Source organism: Haemaphysalis longicornis, unplaced genomic scaffold (assembly GCF_048455015.1).
Source record: "Haemaphysalis longicornis isolate Haplotype H1 unplaced genomic scaffold, Haemaphysalis longicornis Haplotype H1 scaffold_12, whole genome shotgun sequence".
NCBI lineage: Eukaryota > Metazoa > Arthropoda > Arachnida > Ixodida > Ixodidae > Haemaphysalis > Haemaphysalis longicornis.
The window spans coordinates 105,936,874-105,959,597 of NW_027526225.1; the positions used below are offsets into that span (position 1 = coordinate 105,936,874).

A 22,724-nucleotide genomic window follows, 5' to 3' on the forward strand; every position below is an offset into this window, starting at 1 on the left:
GCTCAGGGGATGGGGAAGGGAGGGGGTTTGGCGCGTAGGGCATTCCTAGACCAGGTGGTAGGTAGTGTTCGGGACGGCTTCTCGCATTTTAAACTTGAAAACCTTTTGCGCGCACTTTCCGCTTTGGTTGCAAGATTGGGGCGATCGGACAGATCTTTCACCGACGAAGGCCCGTGAGTCAGGAGTGCGGTTGAGATTACAGGTGGTCTAATACCCCTGTCACTCGGCAAATCTAATGTCATTAGCTGTTAATGACATTAGCTTTGGCCGTGCGTGTCTACACGGCGAAACAAATGCCGTTTGATTGTGATAGCAGTGACGACTGGTGAGCTCGCAAAATTGTGGTTCAAGTGCATCTAGAATGATTTCATACATAAAATTTCTTTAAAACATAACGAAAGATTATTTTTAAAAATAAAAGTAAGATAATCACCGATTTAGGTGACATCACAAGCCGAGACAAGTCCGCAAAAAAATCCGCGTTAGGGTAGCGCGCACATTGGGGAGAGATTTTCTTTTTTATTAGTACTTGGTTGTCTTTATTTGAAAAACAACATGAAGGGGAAAATATAAGTTTACTAACAGTTTTTAAAGCAGTATTTCTTGGTTTATTACTGAACTTTCGTCTCTAGTGACGCGCCACTGCTGTCGAGGAGGCTACTCATTTGGCTGCTGAATGAGCTCCGCGAACATCAGTTAGCCGCTAAATGTCATTCGCCTGAATGTAATTCGGTGTAGCGCCGAATTAGTGACATTGGTATAAATTAAGTAGTAGCCCCCCCCCCCATCGGCTACGGCCCGCTTCGCAGCTCGAATGGGACGTGTCTGTTCGGCAGCAGCCGTGCGTTTTGCGCGCACATACGGAGCTTGGCGGGAGGAGCTCTCTCTCGCCAGCCCTGGCAGGTTCCTTTCGCGCGAACTGTCGCGATCCTCACAGCGCAACGTGTCGCAAGCGTTCGAGACGAAAAGGATGCCAGCTGTTTGTTGCGATCCCCGGCCGCCGCCGCGCGCTAAGCGATTCGCCGATGCACCGTTCCCGAACGTGACTGGCATGCGCCTCGGCCGCCGCCGTCTACTTGATACGATTTGTTAACGCGGCTACCGAGAATGCGGCGCGCGGTTGGCGACTGTCGCCTCCGAGGCTTTGGCTGACGCCCTGAGACCACCGCCACGCGGTTTGTACGCGTGTCGGTGTTGGTGGGGTGTTGTTGGTACGCTGTTCGAGTTGAAGTCTTTCTCCGTGCTGCTGAATTGTTCAAACTACCGACCCAAAAGCCGTATCGTGATATATGGACGTAAAAAAACTGCATGTCACGCAGTTCGATTGGCTGAGACGTGAAAGGAAAGTTATTACGACGGTTGAGGCAACAGTCTGAACCGCGACTGGTGGGCCCGTGTTCCGTAAAAAAGTATCTGTTCTGCCGAACTCGGCGTCTCTTCCGTGGAACCGGTTCTCAAGAGAACGTAGACGCGTTCGTTTAGGGGAAAAAAAAAGGCGGGGGGGGGGGGGGGGGGGGGAAGGGGGTTATGCGCCGTAGCTACACCTGATAGATATGAAGGCGCGCCGTAGTGGAATCTCCGCACCAATTTCGACTGGTGGGGATATTTAGCGCCGAAATCTCTGCACACGGACGTTTTAGTTTTTAGCCCTCCATATAAAAAGAGAACGTACCAATGGAGACTAACCTGATCCTACCCTTTATGTCGCTTTAGCGTCACGCCTTGAAGTTTGACGTCGTCGACCGCTACTCTCCGAAAAGAGTGATCACCGTACTTCAAGGTGCTGGTGTCGGCTGACGTGGTGAGGCCATAATTGCGGCTGTGCTTAGAGTGCCGGCCGACGGTTCTATAAGCACTCCACTAAATCGACGTCCACCCGAGTGTCGTAAAAGAACTTCCGCGTCTGGCACTACTCCGCTCTCCCTAAAGTCTGTAAACGTAACAAACCCAACATGACCTAACAGACTGCAGTCATTTAAAACACCAAAAACGAGCCTAAGCCATGAAAATTAGAATTGAAAATATTGCCGAGTAAAGAATTAAAGGATGGTTTTTAAACGCCGGACTCGAGAAACCGCTCAGCTTATGAGGAAGCTAAGAAGGAACCTCTACACCACGGCGGTTGCTGTGCCCTGTGACAGCCTAGTCTCAAATATTCAAAGGCGGCCGTCGGGCGGCTACAGCCCGTGGCTGCTGCGCCGAGTTAATCGCCATCGAATACACAAGACACTGGGCAAAGCTTAATGTTAGACCTAGTTAGACCCAAGTTTCGGCGCATACCCAGCAGCTGCTTAATCAAGCGAAGTGTTTTATATACTCCATGGCACGTGCATGGGACTACACAAGAGATCAAAGAAAGACGTTTACGTTAGGCTTAGGCTCTGACCGAAACCATACGGTTTCCGCTGCTAGTCTTGCACAGATGTGCGTATTTACAGAGTATCACTTGCCCTGTGCTGTTAGTCTTGCAAAGGCTCACATATTCATACACAGTATTACATACCCACTGCGATGTGTTGGACGACGCAGGACATCAAAGGGAAACGTTAGGCCTAACTCCGGCGGAAACCCGACGGTTGCAGCTGCTAGTCTCGCAGAGCTGTGCGTATTCACATAGCTTCACGTACTTTATGCTGTTAGTCTTGCAAAGGCTCACTTTCATACACAGTATTACATACCCGCAGGTATGTGTTGGACAACCCAAGACATCAAAGGGGAACGTTAAGCCTAACTCCGGCGTAAACCTGACGGTTGCAGCGGTGTAGTCTTGCAAAGCCGTACGTATTCACCCGCATTATGCGATGACTATAGTCATCACATAGTGCGGGTGAATCACATAATGCGGGTATAGGATCTAGGTTGCTTTCGCAGTATTGTTACTGGTTGGCGCAGTGAAACCGTCTGGGAATTTGTTTTACTTGAAGTTTGAGCGTGCATGCGTGCGTCCGTTGATTCCAGCTTAAACTCGCCAACCTGCGTTCCCCACTGCATTGCTCCACAATACGCCTGCGACGGGGGTATTCTGGAAAATTGGATTCCCGTACGATGTGAATCGGTAACTGGCGTGCCCGATGTGGTTGCTAAGTTGGGGGGAAACAAAGACATCGAGCGTCTACGCAGCGCCTAACGAGATCTTTCCGACAAACGGTGTTTAAGGAGGCTACGGGCTTTCTCTTCGCCCGACTAGTTCACGCGGCGTTCTTTGCGCATATGTAAGCGTCTCAGCTGCCGATCGCTTGAGTGGCTTTATAGAGGAAAGCGGATTCTTCGCCGTAAATCTCCGAAGCATGTCCTGAGCTCTCCGTCAGAGCAATCTGTCCGGCCCGCAGGCATCGAGGCGGTGCTTCAAAGCGACCCGCTTCTTTTACCGTCGTACCCTGCTTGCGCTCTTGTGTAAGAGAGACACCGTCCTTGAAAGAAGACCGGCGACCACTTCGTCCCCGCACTCGTGCGCTTTTTTTTTTTTTTTTTCCCAAGAGCTCCAAGCTCGTACGCTACCTTTGAGGAGACCGGCCAGCAGGCTTTGCGGTGTTTAGTGGTCCATCTTTACATGCCAGTAGTGGGCGCGAGCTCGGTGTCTTTCGTAAGAGATTTCGGGGATTTCGCCTTGACGAGGGGATTGCGTCGCATAACTGCGCCCGCGTGCGCAGGTAAGCGAGCGAATGAGTCGGTTTAATGGGACCACGCGGCCGAGGAATCCGCTAGTGGGGACAGCCGGACATAACGGACGCAATGCAACGGTGGTGCAATCGCGCTGACAAGGCGCGGAATACAGTGTGCTTCGTTTGGCAGCAGTTGCTTTCGCCATGGCGCGCGAGTTTCCGAATGCCTCCGGTGCTGTTCTGCACGGACTCCCAACGATTCCCTCCCGTTAGTCGCTCAGACGCGTGGTTTCATCTTAGTGCAGTGGGTTTTCGCTGGACTGGCTCGCGTTGGAAACGTATTGCGCTTGCCCCGAGCCGAGGTGGTCGGCTGGCTTTGCGTAGTGCCATTCGAAGAATGGGGATGAAAGGTCGCTGTTAGTCTGGTTCCACGTAGGATCCGCTTGGTGGGTGAGGATAGTTCCAGTAAAATATATGGAACCGGGTTCCGCATACAGTAAACTCTCGGTATAACGAAATCGCTTTATTCTGAAGTGTTTCGTGGTTGTCCCAGCTCGCTACAGTGTTCAGAGAGCACATCATACCCCTCGTTAATGAAATATCGCTTGTAACGAAGCCAGTTATTTTGTTTTTAGCACTTCGTTATGGCGATGGTTTGCTGTACTTGGGACTGGTGGTCTACGTATTTATTTGTACGAAAGGAGCTCGCGCACTCGAAAACAGAGCTCCTAGAAGGCTGATCTGTGTGACTAAATAACAAGGATGCCTTCAAGCAATGCAGAGAGCGAGTGAACGTCACTGTGCAGTTTTCATGGAAGTGTTTATTCCAGCTGGAACGTTGAAAGTGTGTGGACCGAAGCGAGGGCGGTGACGACCTCTCTCGGCGTACGGGACGCCGAAAGGCGGGAATGGACCCTACAGGAGCCGCAGCGTTTCTGTTGACAGCGAGAAGCTGTCGACAGAAACGTAAGGCATAAGTGTGTGAGACAGCGAGAAGCCGACTCCCTGTCGACGCCTGTCCTCCTACGCGCATCTGTTCCAGCATCCGCTCTTACGTGTCGTTACATTCTGCACGAGTGCCACTCACACCGATGCAGCAACGGCGTCGTTTCTCTGCGCCCACCATCAGCGCGAACGCCTAAGCTCACTGCATGCGGTGGCCCGCGACCGGTTGGTTGTTGCGACGTGGACCTCAGTCAAGCCGCAGCCGCCGGTAGTCACGTCCTCGCTCGCCGATGTCCAGTTTTTTATTTATTGCGCCTCGCTATTCTGACGTCGTCCTCGGTGGAACGGTCGCGGGGGGGTCCGCGCATCTTCGATTGAGTCGCGCGGCGGCACCGGCTTATCTGGCGTATTTCTCGGCGCGGGCGTGCGTGCCGGACCGGAGAGGCCCGGGACGTCCCCGGACTCGTGAGTGAGTGACAATCTAGGAGACCCTCGCTGGCGGCGCCGTCTTGTCGGATGGGCCCGGTCAACAAAATGAGCGAAAAAAAGAACACTCCGAGGGTTTCTTTAGGATGACGGTGGCGGCTTCTGCCGTGATTAACGATCGCTTGTTTATCTGTTTCGGCTGGCTCTGTCCGGAAAGCGAGAGCGAGATTACTATCTCTAGAGGAGCCTGTCCTCGTAGTGCGTACGTCGCGCTATCTTTACGGGCGTCGCTATTTCGAGTCTTGAGCTGTTCGGAGGCTTCAGGCAACAAGCTTCGCGAATTCCGCCGTAAGATATCAGCGCTTCGCAGTAAAACCTGTGTGCTTCTGAGCAATCTCAGAGCAACAGCTTTGCGTCCCACTGTAACGAAACGAATAAATGCCGTCGCTTTTATGGGAATTCGTTTTTCCTGTAAATGAGTTGCGTCTCAATCGTGTTCGATTGATGCCCCCCGTTCGGAGCGAGCGGATGGATTGCCCGTGCCCCCGTGAGTAACGATTACTGCCGTAAGAAGAGATAGAAAAAAGCAGTGTCATTAGCTTTCATGGCTTCGCTAATGAGCCTTGCGCCAGTCGGCGCTTGCCAAAACTTCGCCTCACTGATACGGGAATTGTGAGAGAAGCGGGAGGAGGAGGAGGTGGGGGGGGGGGGGTTATATACGCGGAAAAGAAACAAACTATGCGGCACATTGTGTTAGTATGCGAGGGTATCCATACAAATCTACATGAGGGAAATATTCGGCTTCCAGGAGCCCTAGGCTTTAAGGGTAGCACAGAGGAAGTTAACTTGAAGGCTGTCGAGGCGACGAAAAGAATATTAGAATGCTGGTGGACGAAGCAAAGAGGGGAATATTGCCTAGGACAGTTACCACCTGTAACAGGAAAAAGAAAAGCATTGTGTGCCTGCCCTAAGCAGCGCTAGTATTAAACCAAGAGTATAAAACATAGGTATATCAGTCCTTTTTGGTGAGATGACACGTCATCACCCTGCTACAAAGGGGAAACCAATAGCAATCGTCATCATCATCGTCTCGCTGTGAATGCTACCCGGTAGCTTTGCTGTGTATACTTCGTCGCTAAATACTTCGATGCGATAGATCGACTTTTGTAATAGCGCATGGCTTCACCAACGTGGGATGTAGAGCAAACGTCCAATAATTGCGGTGGAACGCCTACGAGTACGGCACACGTAGACCGCAGCGAGTGAAATATGATCTCGACTCCAAGAAGACGAGCGACTCCCCCGCGGCGCCTGAGGCTTCTTGGGAAGAATGAGGGGGGCAGTCTCTCTTTCTCTCGCTCTATCACGTCATCCCTCCACAATTTCTCGTCCAGGCCTGCGTTACTACCGCTGTCCCTCCATACTTTTTTTTTTCTCTCCCCTCCTGGGACGCAATAAGGGCAGTGGGGAAGCGCGTAAAGTCGATGGGTCTGTGCCTACGTTTTCCCGTCCCGCGGTTTTGTCCGCGAGCTCCTCGTGCGAAATATCCCTCCCGTCGAAATACCCCGTCGTGTCCTCGCGCCGGATATTTCGCGGGAAGACCCGGAGCACGTCTCTTTGTAATCTTCTTTGCCCGTCTCCGTCCCCGGAACCTGGGTCCGGCGTGACCTTATTTATAATGTAAGTACGTGACCGCGAGCGCGCTAGGTCTCCCGCTGTTAGCCGCGCCTTTGAAGCATCCCCTTCTCCTCCGTCTCCGCTGAGAAGCGACGTTTATCATTTCTCCAGCTTTTCTAATGAAAAACCGGGCCGAGTACAGTGGGGCCTACTGCCTCTCTCTCCGCGCCTGCAAATGGCTGTGTTTGAGAGCGAATTTTTTGTGGCGTTACTTTCGCCTTGGCCAATCAGGGTGGCGGATTGGAGCGGCTGTATCGTTAATGCTGACCTATCGTGCATACCAACTTATCTATTGGTAGTGTCCTGAAAGACCCCACCGCCCTGTTCTTTTATTTCTTGAGGGTTGAATCTTTCGGTGAACGTTTATCACAGCGTGGTTCGGTGCGCTATTTCTTTGTCGACTTTTTTTTTTTGTTCCGGTGGCGCCTAGGTGCGTTCAAAAAGCGGCGCTTGATTAATTGGCACCCGGCGTCCTCGGGGCATTCGAGTTGATCCGATAACGCCCTGAAAACGTCGGCGGCGGCTCTCGCTGGGTGCAGTGCAAAACAGTGCGCTCTACGAATAAAAAAGACCGTGAGGTTTTCGGTCTGTCGGTGGTTTATTGCCTTTTGGTTTGCAAGGACGAACGATGTCCTGAACGGCCGCCAGATGATAGCGAATTGCGCCGTTCCCTTTTGGTCTTGACCGTGTTTTCTTTTCTTTATTTCTTTTTTTTTTTGTGGGGGAGGGGGGTTGTACTCGCGCGAGAATCTTCTTTAGCCCCTTGAGTCTGTGCGCCATGCGCGTCAAGATAACGCCTGTCCAGTGCCCACTGATTGCGCTGGTGCGTTTCGTCCAACCGGGGAAACCTGGGGCGAAATTCGGAGTTGGTTTCCCTTTCGCGTCCTTTGGAGGCACTTTAGGTGCCCGGATTGCACTGGTGCGTTTTGTCCAAACGGGGAACCCCGGGTCGGAATTCCGAGTTGTGCCCCTTTCGCGTCCTCTTTTTAAGTGCGGAGCACTTTAGGGGCCCGGCTTGTCGCCGTAGCTCGTCCGGCGTCACGCGCCGAAACAGAGGCTTCGAAAAGATCACCGTTACCCCTGGTGGGGATCGAACCTAGGTCTCTCGCGTTACGAAGCCGATGTCAATCCTATTGCGCCACGCAGGCACACATTAAACATATGCAAAGTGTTGGGGGTGATCTTTGCGCTGCGCCGTTGCCACGGAGGCTGACGTTGCTAGGCCGCACGTGGGTAGACAATAATATCAGATAAAAAAATCATGACTTGACGCATTAATTCACCCAAATCAATGAAAACTTAATCCAGCGTCTCTTGCGGAGCCCTATCTTGGCTAAGAGGTTGCTCAATAACCGCGGGAGAGCACTGCGGTTTGAGATAAGTGGCGGTGCAGTGGAAGTGGTAAGCGAATATATCTACTTAGGCCAAGTTGTGAACCCGGATCCCAGTCATGAGGCAGAGATAACTAGAAGGATAAGAATGGGGTGGGGTGCATTCGGCAGACATTCTCGGACAATGAATGGCAGCCTACCATTGTCCCTGAAGAGGAAAGTGTACGACAGCTGCATCTTACCGGTACTCGCCTACGGGGCAGAAACTTGGGGGCTCACTAAGAGGGTTCAACTTAAATCGAGGACGACTCAGCGAGCAGTGGAACGGAAGATTACAGGTGTAACATTAAGGGACAAGAAGAGAGCGGAGTGGGTCAGGGAACAAACGCGTGTTAAGGACATATTAGCAGAAATTAAGAATAAGAAATGGGCGTGGTCAGGGCATGTAATGCGAAGGCAGGATAACCGTTGGTCATTAAGGGCAACAGAGTAGATCAATAAAAAGGCAAGCGGGGAAGGGGGCGGCAGAAAGTTAGATGGCCAGATGAGATCAAGAGGTTTGCGGGGATAAATTGGTCGCAGTTAGCACAGGACCGGGATAATTGGAGATTAATGGGAGAGGTCTTTGCCCTGCAGGGGGCATAGATAGGCTAATGGTGCCGATGATGATGACCTTGGCTACTTTCAATATCAACGCCAGGCCGGTACTGAAATTAGTCAAGGGAGAGCGCCGCAGCCCCTTTGGCGAGTCACTGCCCCGCACTTGACAGTTTTCACATTGAGTGGAACTGCTTTAGTTCTTACGTTGTGACGTCGGTATGGTTGCCGGAAAGCTGACATATGCAAATCAACGCTTGTTTCGCGTCACGTCCGGGTCGTCTACTCTTTTTCAGCCAATCAGGGCTCGCTCGGAAGTGGCCACATTTGAAAGGGACAAAACTGAGAATTCCGCCTTTGGAATCACTCCCGCTCTGCAACAGTTTGGTAGCTTCGGTCACGTGGTTTGCGGTTCTGTGGAGCGGAGTGGAGTAAACGGAAGTTTGAAGCCGCGTCACGTCATAGTTTCAATGATTCTTCAATGAAACCTTGTTCGGGGTTTCGTATCCCGGCGTACCTTGTTGATTAAACACGGAACCGGCAGGACGGTGCACTTGCAAAGCGATGGATCCGCGGTAAAGCCCTGTTTCCATTCAGTTCGGTTTCGTGTAGTGCAGTTTTGTTCAGTTTATTCACTAAAAGGGATCTAGATGAATACACAAGGATTCCTGGGGTAAAAGTGGTTAAAATATTGACCTTTTTTCCAGTAGCTCAGCCCTCCTGCGGTGGCCGCACGAACCACACTTGCAGTAATATAGAAGAACACCCCCCCCCCCCCCCCTTCCTTGTTTTTCCACCTGACTTTTGCAGTTGAAACCGTCCCTGGCGCCACGCGTGGTTTTGGCGGCAGACAAATTTTTCTATGGCAGTCGTAGCGCTTACCTGTCGGCCGCTTTCTGGGCTCAGAAAACGTAGCAGCGCTTAGCTGGCTCGGCGTTCGTAACTGGTTAATCCAATATGGCGTCGTTTTTACATTTTGCCACCCCCCCCCCTCCCCCCACCACCCCCTCCCCCAATAAGGTGGATCGGTCGCTGGGAGCCAGAGTAGCGCATGCGCAGAGTGCTACTGGAAAAAAAATGTCCATTACTCGGGCGGCGGTCGACCTTGGAGAGCAGACGTATTTGTCTGGTGTGCGTTGTATCTGCGCGCGCGTTTGGTCTCGTCAAAGACTTTGCCTAGTCCGTATGCCGGAAGTATTAATTTCTTTGTTACGCACTTCAGTGACGTCTGGAGTACGGGACGCAAAAACGTCTCGTCACCCGAAAAACAGAGCAATCACTACGTCGCTACGTAGTGATTATGTCACACCATGAGTCCGGTCATAGTAAACGCGTTATTAGTCGGGCATTACGTTCGTGACACAATGCCGAGGCTTGCACACGCTCGTGTACTTAGCGAACTTTTGTGGCGAATGGGTGAGCACGTGCTTTGTTTCTGGTTTGTTTGCCTGCGGCGTGTCTCAACAACCATCTCTCCGTTTCCTCACGTCTCGCAGGCCTTCGTCGCTAGGCTGCTGTAGCCTCTGAGTCACTGCGGAGGGTCGCCTTCGTCGCTACAGGCTGCTCGTCCCAGCACCCAATGGACTCCGCCAGGAACTTCGCTCGAAACGTGAGTGTTTTGTTAGAGCGAAAACACTATTACTCCAGATTACAAGCACAGCCAACGCCTCGTAGCGGCAATCTGACCTTCAAGCTCAGCCAAGGTCCAGCCAGCGCCTCGCGCGGTTCCGCGGCGGCCGCTTTTCTGATGGAGGCGAAAAGCAAAAACGGCCGTGTGTACAAGATTTAGGTGCACGTTACAGATCTCCAGGTGGTCAAAATTAATCCGGAGCCCTCCACTACGGCGCGCCTCATCGCCTGCGTTGCGTCGGCGCGTTAAACCATACAATCAATCAATCCTCGTGCGGTTGCGCAGTGAAATCGTCTAATCGCTCACTATTGCAAATAGCCAACGCCTCGTAGCTGCAATTTGACCTTCAAGTTCAGCCAAGGTCAAGTCACGCCTTGTGCGGTTTCGCAGTGGAAATGAATGAACGAATGACATTTATTAGGATGGGGGAGGCCACATGGCCGTAGTTGGGGAAGGGGAAGAAGGGAGGAGGGGGAGGTGATCACTCAATCGTTAGAGATGACTTGTTGGAGATAAATGATCAGTGATTTTGTCTAATCGCCCGCTCCTTCTTCCATTGTGCGCGGTGGGGAGAGTTGGATAAAGAAAGAGAGTAAGAGCGCGGGTCATCATAAAATGATACAGGGGGGCGTTCACTGCATCCAAGTTAACTGCGCATTCACGCCCAAAGCTGTGACTGTGCCAAGCACTTCTGTGTATTTTTTTTTTCTTTTCTTTTTTCTGGCGAGGCGCATGTGCGCGCGTTCACATAGCGCCGTCGGGGCGAAAACCGAGCTATCGCTTAACGAAAACATTTGCGAAATTTCCCTTTTGATTCCCGTGCGGTGTTTCGAGGGCAGTCGAAGTTCCGCGCAATGAGTCGTCACTACAATAGTGTCCGCTGTGCAGCATTCGTATGCCGATCGTAGAGATGCAGAAGCGATGAAACCGGCTGTCCGCCAAGCAGCCGTTAGCAGTGAAAAGCGGCGAAAACAGGCCTCTTGTGTAATGCTCGTTCACAGAGCGCCTTGTTATTCAGAACTCTTCCACTCTCTATGTGTGTGTCTGTCTGTCTCACGCCACGTTCAGGCAGAGTGCGGGTGATGAGAGGCCCCCAATGCAACTTCGGCGGTGACGTCACGGTGTCTGCAGCGTGAGGCCTGTATAACTGACAGCTGTCAGCAGACCTCTCTCCACGGGGGGCAGGGCTCTTGTATCATGTCGTTGTCTGCTTTTTTTTTTTTTCTGCTTTCGTTTTTTATTAAAGCGGCTCCCCGGAGCCCCTGTCGCGCCGCTGCTTCTCTGAGCGCCTTCGTGCGCTACTGGCGTCTTGGCGTGCGGTCGGCGATGGCACCGCCATCGCCGTCCCTTGCTGTCGAATTCGTTGCTTTGGACTTCGCGAGGGAGGTGTCGTTAACCGCACGTAGAAAAAGTTGGTTGTCACTTTCAGCCGTACACGCTGCTGCGCTGTCATCGCAGTGGACGAAAAAAAAATCTCTAAGGAAACTGGATTACACGTTTTGACGCACGAACACATACGCACTATCAAAACGAAAAAAAAAAAGGACAAAGGAGTTCGTTAGGCGCTTTGTACCGAAGTTTCGTTGAAGCTCAGTTGGTACGGAAAAGGGAACCTATAACGAACAAATTGAGTCTCCCCTGGCCTGTCCCAAGATTTCTAGCCGTTGTCGCCTTACCAGCTTACGTTATCTTACGTTGTCACCTTATCATCTCATCACCTCCTCCTCCTCCTCCGTTAAAATATGGCGCACCCTCGCTGAAATGATTGGTACTTGTCGTGAATATCGAAAGTTGAACATATAGGTCGGAAGCAGCTACCGAAAGGGACTAGTTAGCTAGCACCCCGTAGGCGGCGTGCTGCCAGTCGTCTTCGGCGTGGCCTTCTCCGCCCGATTCCAATCTTACACAGAAGGGCCTCGTTTGCGTCTGCCCGTCGCAATCGGCGAGCCTTTGAGCGACACACTTGCAGGCGCCAGCGCACGCGATCGCAAACAAACCGCCCCGAGGCTACGTATACCGAGTTGATATCCCGGGGACGGGAAGGCTAACGAGCGAGATGCGCTCACGTTTGCTGCGATCCGTCTTTTGTGCGCGCGAGGCTGCGGTACCCGCGGACGCGGTGCAATTATCGATCGGACGACTCGCTAATTAGGTGTTAGGACTTCGTAACCGCCGCGCGCGCTGCGTCGGCAAGCTCGTCGTTTTTTGCTTAATTCTTGCGTTGGCTTTTAGTTTTCGAGAAGCACGTTCCCTCCTTGCTCCGGGCACTCCTGAGGTCCCCCAGAGTACCGGCCGCGTGAGGAATTTTAGGGAGTTTTAGCATTCCGTGTGGTCCGTGTGTACCGTATGTGCAGGGACCCGACTGGGCGCTTGCGCATTCGTTCCGTTAGGGTGGCTTATAGTTGCGCCACTGCCTCACCACGCGCACGCGCATTCGTCCCGGTGGGGTGCAGCCCTCTTCGCCGTGCCCGCGCGCGCAGGCGGAGTCGGGTCCCGGTACGCACGGAACACACGGAATGCTGAAACTCTCTATGGTCAATAAGAGTCAGAAGATAGTTTTACAACGAAGCTGTTAGGGTCTCCTTCACCGGGATCTTTATTTTGGTATTTATTACATGCTGCAGGCCTAATTAAGGGCAAAGGCAGGAGGAGCGTAAAAACAAGACGTGCATAAAAATACATATGAATTGGTATTTGTCGGATAGCATCGAGCCTTGCAATGCGCGATGGTGGTAGGTGGTACCACTTTGTGCCGGTTCGTGGACATAGCTATTTCTCCTAAAGTTTGCAAAAACGGTACGAAGGACGATTTGGGAGAAAGAGCTCACCAGCGACTTGTCGAGCCCGAGAATCCCGGTAAATAAAAAAAAACATGCTGGGCGCCAACGAAGCCAGACGGACAAAAAATAATCACACGTATAGTGTAATCAATTTAACGTAATTGTCATCACATCATACCGAGTACGCATAAAAATGATAGAGCGATAAGATATTTCAACAGAGCACCTACAAAGAAATGCGATCAAAGACGTCTTAAATAACGCAGTAAATAAGCTCAACCGTATATCGACTGCGTTAACAGTAGGATCGTTCTACGGAACCCCATCATGAGCCAGGCTTTGTAATGTGAGATCGCAATTGCGTAATCATTTTCGTGGGTACTCGACAACTGCAAAGCAGGTAACTTTCAGGAGTTCGCGCACCGCGCACGACCATGAATTCATCGTACCGTATGCGCACATTACCGTAGGCGCCTCACGTTCGCCCCCCTCCTCCCTCTTCAATTCAGCTTTAGATTACGCAATCCCGTAACCACAAGCACAAATTGAGGTTAGAGAGGGCTGCGTAATTACTGAGCAGAGAACGACTGACAAATTTATGCTGCACATTTTGCAACGCGTTTTCACCTCCACCTGTGTAATTTTCAAAGGGGGAAGAATCGTATAGCTGCTGAATTTTACGCCTTGTAATATACTGTGGCTTTATTTCGCCACACGCCAGAAAAAAAAGCACTATGGTTACCGTTAAGCACGCTTTTAATGGCAGTGCAATACTGCGATCAAGCTTTCCAAATTCCCAAAGCCCGTTTTCTGTGCGTTGAAGGAAGCGCATCGTTCGGTACATTCCTCACGCAAGGAGTACATACAATAAAGTCGGAGCACCGGCGAATATGAGGAGAGGACGTTAGAGGAAAAGATGCAGAAGGAAGTCTCGAAGACATCGACGCCGCGTGAATCGGGTCCGACTTGACGTCAGCTGTTCCGAGAGGCAGCCTTTGTCTCAATTTTTCTCCCGCTCCTTGTAACGCACTGGCGGAAGGTTCCACGTCACGCGCCCTTTGATAGGTAGCGTCACGGTTCTCCCCGTAGCGGCGCGTCACGACAGGTAGCTCGGCGCGACGCCCCCTTCGAAGCGCTTCCGGATCTGGTCGTGGGTGAACTTGACGAACGCGTCGTACTGCTCCGAGAGCCTGTCGCGCAGGACGCGGTCGTACTCGGCGCGGATCTCGCCGTCTCGCTCCCGCATGGCGCGTTCGCAAATGAGTCCCACCTGTTCGAAGGTGAACAGTGGCTGCTCCTTGCGAGAAGCAGAAGACCCCGCAAGGCCGACGAATCCCGGTGGAGTCGTAGCCTCGGAAGGGTAGTAGTAGCCCTCGCAGCCATCGGAGTCTGAGCCCACGAGCTGTCCTCGACGCTGAAGTCTCCGCAGCTCGTCGCGAACGTCGGCCGCTATTTCCTCGGACGTCTTGAGGGGCACGTCGGGGAAAGGTGAGGGCTGGTCGGTGTCTGGCGGCTGACCACACCGACGTATTTTCGAGCATGTCCCGTCTGGATCGTCCAGGTGCCACGTATGCGTCCGCTTCGGCGCCGCTCTGGACGCACCGAGTCGGCTGGCTTTGGCCGACGAGGGCGGCGCGCCGCGTCGTGGTCGCTTCGCCGACCTCGCGGAGGCAAGGGTGGCCCAGTCGTTTGCGGGTCGCTTCAGCGTCGCGCAAGCCATTCCTCTTTCCCGCTTTGGTTTGCACTTGGGAATTTTGTCTGTGAAGCGAGTGTGTCGGACAGCGCGGACCAGCCCCTGGGAGATTTGTTCGGGCAGCTCGTTTCCTGCGCTATGTGGTGCCGTCTGGTCCTGGTCCTGGTAGCCGGGTGCCCCGAGGGAGGTTGCCGCTCGCCGACTACGCTGTGTCAGCCACCGCCGTTTTCTTCTTTCTTTCTTTGTTCTCCAGAGTACGTAGCCCTTGTTCGGAACGCGGGATTGAACTGCGCACTTGCACCTCGGTATTTTTCTTCTTCTGCATTTGCAACTGCGCCAATGTGTGGCGGCCTCTATATAGGCGCGAGCTAGCCATTTTTTACTACGTCAGATTTGCGCTCGAAACTGAAGACTATTGGCCATGCCTGTTTTGTTGTCAGTGGCGACGGTGGCCCAAATAAGGCGCATATCCTCATAGGGGGATTGGCCAAGAAGAGAGATTTTGTTTCATGGTAATCAATCAAGAGAGAGAGAAAGAGAGACTTGGAACGCTTTCTTTTTAAAAGGCTGTTCGTCATCATCGTATTTCGTGTCGAAGCATAGGTCGGCGTTGGCTGCTGAAACCCGTATCTACAGCTCATGTTATGCCAGTAAGAGGTATGGTATGGTCGCGCAGCAGACCTGTACTTAGCATAATGTTCTGGTATCAAATACCTTTAGCTTGTAAGTTAGTGCAACGCTACCGTTCGTGCAAGGAAACTGGCGGGGTTTTCAAATATAGGCCGTGTTGGCTAGGTGATACGTTGGGCGCTGCGGCAGCGATTTCGTTTGCGCTCAGTAGTATTTTGTCGTTTTTACAAGAAGCGTGGCAGGGGGCGGCAGAAAGTTAGATGGGCAGATGAGATCAAGAGTTTTGCGGGGATAAATTGGTCGCAGTTAACACCGGGCCAGGATAATTGGAGGTCTATGCCCCGCAGTGGGATAATTGAAGATCTGTGGGAGAGGCCTTGTGGGGGTGATGATATGGGATAGGCTGGTGGGTGTGATGATGGTGACAAGAAGCGCAGGGGCGTCGTAGCCACGCTGCCCCGGCGAGTCGACGAAGCTGCTCCACGACCGCCGACTGGGCGTCCGCCGGGTGTAACGCTCGCAGCGGTAGCGACCTTCGGGCGTTGTTGTTGGCTTCGCCAGCCGTGCAAGGAGGCGTCGCGGTTACTTTCTCGCCACGAGTCTTGGACGGCTGCCCGCCCGCGCGACGACCCAGTGCCGCTGCTCGTCGTGTTGTCTCGAGAAGATCTCCGGGTAGCCGGCTGCGTGCGTGGTTTGTGGCCGGTTAAGTCATTGTAAGCAGGATGGAGAAAGGCTCGTGCTCGTCTACGCTCGTATTCCGCTTCGCTTTGCTACGGCTTCTTGATAGGGAAATGTAGAATGTGGGAGAATGGCCCAGGTTTCATAAGGAGGTCTACCTCCAACTACTCTGCGAGAAAAACGGAGGAAGGGGGGGGGGGAGGGAAGGGAAGGGAGGGAGTGCTTTCCTTGTTGTATATGTGGAAGGTTCTTTGGGTGGTGGTACTTACGACGCCTCTTACCCCGGCGCTGCCCATCTCTGCTCCCGTTGATGTTTTCTTTTTTGTTTGTTTTGCTTTGATTCTGCACTCGTGACCGCTGTACGCCGTGTAAGAGTGCAGCTTCTCTATTTGAGATCGTTTTTGTTCCTCTCTTGGTCGACATTTGAAAAAGAGTGGTTTACGTGTTAAGGGACAATAATTCCGGCTTGGTAATCATTATTGATAATGGTAATCAACGTGTGTACCCTGCTCGAAGGCTGCACACTTTCGCCTGATAACGTGGTCGCCGAAATCGACATTGTGGGGCGGACTTAGCGAAATGAATGGAGAGTTGTCACGGACTGTCATGGGATAATATCGACGTTTTCCTTTATTTTACTACTGGGAGCCAACCGAGGTGGAAGCTGCGAATAAAGTCGTCGCCAGGTTGGGTAGGAGTGATGGATCGGATCCGTCGGAGAGAGAGTGGCCCCGTGCGCTGACTAGTCCGCCGACGGAGAAGAGGAAATACGGAGAGAAAAAATAAAAGCGCGGCGTACGTCATCGCTTTCGGTTGATCGACCTTCCCGTCGCGAGTTGACTGGCCGCTCGTGGGCTCGTTATACAACGCTGACGTCGTTGCCGCCGACGGGGCTTGCCGTCGGCAGGAGCTCGACATGCCGCCTCTAACTGCTTGGGCAACACCTTTTAGGTCGAAAGGAGGGCATCTACGTCGTCGTGACGCTTGCAATATGGTTAGCCTGTCCTACCCCCTTAATTGGCCAATAACAAATAGCGTTGTTAGTATCCACGATTGACGTTTCCCGATCAGCTATTCATAGAGGAATGCAGGCGCCGATTGGCGGGCCTTCCGGTCCTTCCTCAGTCGTTAGGGTGTCGACTTGGGAGGTTGTTTTTTGTAGGCGGTGCTGCCGGAATAAGTGGGGCAATGGCATTTGCTTTTGTCACGCCGCTGTGGCGTCTTGGCATCTCGGGCGTGGGCCGGGGAGCCGGCCGACCAAGCGCGGTGGTAATTCGGGTTGCGTGGCGAAGTCGTCCTCCTCCTCCCCCTCTTCTTCTTCTTCTTTTCCCGCTTCTTCTTGTTAATGTTGTTGTTCTTGTTCTTCTCACTACCACCATCATAACCTCATCGCCTGCGTTTTCACCCCACAATTGGCGAACGGATGAGGTTGCATCGTACCGCCACTGATAATGAGACCGTTACGTCCGGGAAGCTTTCGTGGATTTGCGCGATTAGAGCGACTAAATGAACGTAGATGAAATGGTCGAAGCGGCTGCGATGAAAAAAAAAAAAATTGCGAAGCCGAGCAAGGAATTACATGAGCTTTTTTGTGTACAGCGTATCGATTTGCGTGGTGCATAATGACGTCGATTTTAAGCGGTATATGTGTAATCTGGCCCAGTTGGTGTACGCAGAAAAACATACATGGGCGTTGTCCAGAGCATAATCTTAATAAATAACACAATTTTATTCAGTCGCGCTCGCTTAATCAACGAAACAATCACTTTCAGTGAGCATAATTGCCGACTGAAATTTAAATAAGTTTTAACACACTCAGCTGACGTTAGATCTCTCTCTATCTCTCTCTCTCTCTCTCTCTCATCATCATCATCCGATCTGCGCCCACTGCAGTGCAAAGGCCTCTCCCACAGATCCCGGTCCTGTGTTAACTGCGACCAATTTATCTGCGCAAACTTCTGGATCACATCTGTTCATCTAACTTTCTGCCGTCCCCTGCCCCGCTTGCCTTCTTAGGGATCAACTCTGTTGCCCTTAATGACCAACGGTTATCTTGCCTTCGCATTACATGCCCTGCCAACGTCCATTTCTTCTTTTTAATTTTTACTAATATGTCCTTAACACGCGTTTGTTCCGTTTCCATTGCTGGCTGAGTCGTCCCTAAGTGGAACCCTCTTAGTGAGCCTCCATGTTTCTGCCCTGTAGGTGATTGTATACCGGTAAGATGCAGCTGTCACACACTTTCTTCTTCAGGGACAATGGTAGGCTGCCATTCATTATTTGAGAATGTCTGCCGTATGCACTTCACCACAAGAAAAATATTGAAGGCTAAACGTTTTGTATTCGGAGATTTATACCTCATCTGGGTGCTTCGTGTTTATGCGTATTGTTGAGCTTGAGTATATTCGGGCCAGAGTGATGAAACGAATTGAAACGCGGTGTGACAGCCCCTTTGGCAACAGCGAAAAGTCGGTGATAGCTACCTCTATTGTTTATTTGCGTACAGCGGTCTTGATAATCTATATCTGTGGGTGGATGCAAAGCTTTGACAATATAATAATATGCAGACGGCAAAGCCGAGAGCATACTTCGACAGGGAGAAAGCAAAACGGAGGTTTCCCGAGACTTGAGTGATATTCTTTGGAGTGCGCGTACTGTTCCCTCAGGGCCGGAAGCACGGTGTTGTCGCTGCTTAATCACCGACTGCAAGTTCCACAAAGCGCCTGACTGGCTCCGTATGCATTCAAATTGTTGTATGCTGCGGAACGAAAAGTCACATTTCGACGCTGTGTGCAAGCGTTTCGCGCTAAGGCAAAGTTCCGCTTTGACGTCGACGTTGCTTTAAAACAACTCGTTATTTTCTTTTTCTAGCTGTTTCGTCTGATATCTTGGTCGGACTTCTTTTTACTCAAAGAAGCTCCGCGCTGCATTGGTCCTGTTTTTCTTTGTTAATTCCGAAAACATTTCGCTTTGAAACGCTGCTTGCTTAAGTCTAGCGGTCTTTTCCGCTACATGGTGTCTTTGGTATCTCCTCTGCGATTTCTGGCTTCTGGGTAGGTACAAGCGAGCGCCGACCCAGAGCGGATAAAAAAGTAAAGCGACGCGTTTAAATTTCCAGCGTCGCGCAGGAAAACATCTGTGATTGCTTTGAAACGGGAGCTCGCCCGGCACCCTCCCACGCAGCAGACCGTCCGTCGGCCTTCTCTTCTGCCGGGAATCGCGTCGAACGACAATTCCCGACGAGCGGCGACGACTAATTTAGAGGAACGCGACCCCCCCAAAGCCGATTTCATTTCATTCGGGAACAGCGAAGCCGGGAAAGGGAATGAGGGCGTGGGAGCATTCCGTGGGGAAGCGGCTTTCGGGCTCCTTTTGTGTTCCCGTGGCGGCAGGTCTCCCTCCCTCGTCCCTCCCGGTTTCTTCCCCAAATTTTCCTTTGTCTGTCTGTCTCTTCCCTACACCGTCGCCTCCTCGCCCCTCGTCCATCCTCGTTTCCCCTAAATTTTCCCTTTGTCTCTGCCTCTTCCCTATACCGTTGCCTTCTCCCTTCCCCGAGCTCATTTTCTCCCCGGTTGATTTTCCCCCATTTTCCGCGTCGGTCGTTTCGTTCCTGACGCTGCCTTTAAATCCCCGCTCCTTTTTTTTTTTTTTTTTTTCCTGCGTGTTTCGTTTGAGTCAAAGAGCAGAAACTGCGACGCATGCGCGACAGTCCTCCTCTAAGCAGTCGCGAGAACGAAAATACGTGTACAAAAGCGCTCCCCGGGTTCGGAAATAGAGGCCTACGGGATAACTGCGCAGCAGGCCAGTTCTAAATGCCGAGGCCAAGGCGCCAGCGCTTCCCATGTACTTGTATCCCCCCCCCCCCCCCCCGTTTCTCTCCTTTCATTTTATTCTTTTTTGCCGCATTTTACCTTGTTCCTGTGCCCATCGCCGAGGTCGTCTCTCGCGTCGTAGCTTTTACTTATGCGATATTGTTGCGTCTGCGGCGTTTCGTGCCTGATCCGTGATCCAGATTTGTACTGCTGCCGAGGAAGCCTAGACTTGGCCAGTGCAAGGCTACGCCGCCGTTTATTTTATTTTATTTTTCTTAGTCCAACGAAGCACTTCCTTTATTTAAAGTTGAGTCCCTCTAATCTTTCGCTGTCCGCTTTGGTTACCCTTCTTTTTTATTTGCTGTGCCCTCCCCGGATGCGTATATCACGGATGTCCTGTATACGCACAGCGCTATATTGTACTTAAGACATTTATACGGGTACCCGCCGCGGTGGCTCAGTGGCTAAGGCGTCGCGCTGCTGAGCACGAAGTCGCCGCGGGTTCGATTCCCGGCCGTGGCGGTCGCTTTTCTGATGGAGGCGAAAAGCGAAAACGCCCGTGTGTACGAGATTTCGGCGCACGTTAAACACGGGCGGTCAAAATTAATCCGGAGCCCTCCACTACGGCGCGCCTCATCGCCTCCGTTGCGTCGGCGCGTTAAACCCTACAATCAATCAATCGAATTTATACGGGTCTGTGTTGCAGCTGATGAAAGTTGCGCAGACCATATTTTCGTGGGTCACGGTGTCAGCCGAGATGTTTATGTGATTAAGGGAGCTAAAAAGCGGCTTGTGAGCTCATTGAGGCTTGGCGGGAGGCGCTTCGTTGCATGATGCGCCGTGATACGCACCCTTCATTTATTGGCTTTTTTAACCGCGGAGCTGATGAAGGTCGAGACTTTTCGTCCGTCTGCTGAAGGTCTGGCGTCACGCAGGGGTGGGAGCACGTTCCAAGCCCCACCGATAGAGGGCGCAGTGGTCACGCAAGGCCGGGCTCCTCTCTCTACTTTAGGCGAGGCAGAGGGGAGGGTCCTTCGGTCGCTGAAGTTTAGCTGCCGATTCGTTTACGCGAACCTTAGAATATGCGCGGCGACGGTGCTTCCGTTATGGGGCGAGCGCCCGTGGACGTTCGAGCCCACAATGAGAAAGAACCACAGCTCTGCGGTTGCAGCAGATTTCACACTGGGTGCAACTGAGTTTGCTTTTTTTTTTTTTTGCTTTTTTTTTTTTGGCGCTAGCGCGTGTAACAAAGCGTTAAAGGGGCCATGATGACAAAGTACAAGTTTGTTTTACTCGAAAGATTTCGTGTTTTGTAGTGTCCCCAGGGCTTGTCCAGATGCAAGCGAAGTTTTATTCGCCGAGAAACTAATCAATTGAAGTTAAAATTTCGATTTTTCCCGCTCAATCGTGGGTTTTCGTGGTCTGCAATGACAACACAAGAACCGACCGCTCTGCAGCCGATTGGGAAGCCTTGTTTGCCGTTAGTGAACCTAGATGGCACCACCATACCGTGGCAAGCCTTTTTCGGCCTCCGGTTTGTTTTTGGCCGTATTTGAACCTGGCTTGTTTTTGTTCAGGTAGGAAATAATCGTTTCGTGAAACATGGTGCTCGCTCGACAGTTATGGTCACGTAAGACACCGTTGCTTGCTTCAGTCGGCCAGTGTCGTCTGAGACTACCCCAAAGCGCCGCAGTCCTGTGCAGCTAAAGCAAGCATTGTACGCGCAGTAGCAACATCAGTACGCATCGGTACTTCTATGTTTATGTGTGCTTTCGTAACTTCCACCGTTTGTCCCACCATTCTTACTGCTTTAAAAAGAATGGGCCCTAAATTTAAGCGCAAATAGCTCGTTCGGCAAGCTTATAAGCTCTGCCTAATTTTTGTTTGCTTTTGCCGGCCTCCGCGAATCGCAGAGCTGGCTGGTATGACATCATATGTTCTGTTGCGGGAAAACATCATATGTTCTGTTGCGGGAAATAAGCGAGTGGGTCGCATGGCCGTTCCCTTTTTTTTCTGATTATATAGCTTATTTGAGCGAAGTTTGCGATAAAATTGGTGTCAGTATGATTCTAATGAGACGGTCTTTTGAATGAACCAAACTTGTGGTTTGTCTTCATGGCCCCTTTAACGGAACTCGGTGGCCGGTTCTTTAAAGGGCAAACTATTTTACGGGCGTTTATCGAGGGCAATCGAGGCCTACGCGTAACTTGAAAGAGTATTGAAAAACAGGTGTTGCAAAACTGAACAAAATACAGAGCACAGTGAAGGGATAGCGTGGAACATTGAAAGGGCTTTTAAATTTCAATAATGGGGAGGGGGGGGGGGGTTGCTTGCTTCCGTGAATGTTTTTTTTTTTTATTAGTTTTCCCCAGCGACGAACACGCGGTCGCAGGTTTCGTTTCAATGGCAGCGCAATTCGTTACTTGCCGCCGTTTTCCCTGAAAACGAAACACGCTTCCGGAGCAATAGCGCTCGCTGGCCTCTTCCGACGACTTCGTTATCTTCCGCGGTTTGAAAATGGCTTCCCAATTCAGACCTTAGGTAACGGCCCTCCTTCGCACTCATTTTGTCGGTTCCACTCGGCGAAATGCTCTGAATTCTGGCGAAGGTACACGCGTAAACGTTTCTTCCGAGATTACTTTCATTGCTCCGAACCGAGCCATTTGTTACCAAAGTAACTCTCTCTCTCTCTCTCTCTCTCTCTCTCTCTCTCTCTCTCTCTCTCTCTCTCTCTCTCTCTCTCTCTCTCTCTCTCTCTCTCTCTCTCTCTCTCTCTCTCTCTCTCTCGCGCGCGCGCGCGCGCGTCAGAAGAGAGAGAGAGAGAGAGAGAGAGAGAGAGAGAGAGAGAGAGAGAGAGAGAGAGAGAGAGAGAGAGAGAGAGAGAGAGAGAGAGAGATTATTAATAAGAAACGACGATTTCCAG

At 51.8% G+C, this 22,724-nt stretch overlaps 2 protein-coding genes across 3 annotated transcripts in view; one reads left to right on the forward strand and one right to left on the reverse strand.

Annotated features, from left to right (window-relative positions):
* The window catches only part of LOC144163198 (uncharacterized), a 94,199-nt gene that overhangs the window by 9,504 nt on the left and 61,971 nt on the right, over window positions 1–22,724 (forward strand). For both annotated transcript variants that reach the window (XM_077694032.1, XM_077694035.1), the window contains exon 2: window positions 10,075–10,187. The gene's annotated coding sequence lies outside the window, so the exon portion shown is untranslated. The remainder of the gene's footprint in view (window positions 1–10,074; window positions 10,188–22,724) is intronic.
* On the reverse strand, window positions 13,878–14,980 carry LOC144162112 (akirin-2-like). Its single transcript, XM_077692602.1, has 2 exons — window positions 14,591–14,980; window positions 13,878–14,494 (listed from the first exon to the last, which is right to left on the reverse strand). The coding sequence occupies exons 1-2, from the start codon at window positions 14,706–14,708 to the stop codon at window positions 14,085–14,087; spliced, it is 528 nt and encodes a 175-aa protein (XP_077548728.1). The 5' UTR covers window positions 14,709–14,980; the 3' UTR covers window positions 13,878–14,084.

What these genes read in the sequence shown, in the direction of transcription:
- LOC144162112 (XM_077692602.1), bottom strand. Translation starts at nt 14,708, where the DNA reads ATGGCTTGCGCGACGCTGAAGCGACCCGCAAACGACTGGGCCACCCTT. An exon ending in GGCCAAAGCCAGCCGACTCG is followed by an intron (nt 14,495 to 14,590) that starts GTGCGTCCAGAG and finishes GTCAGCCGCCAG; the next exon opens with ACACCGACCAGCCCTCACCT.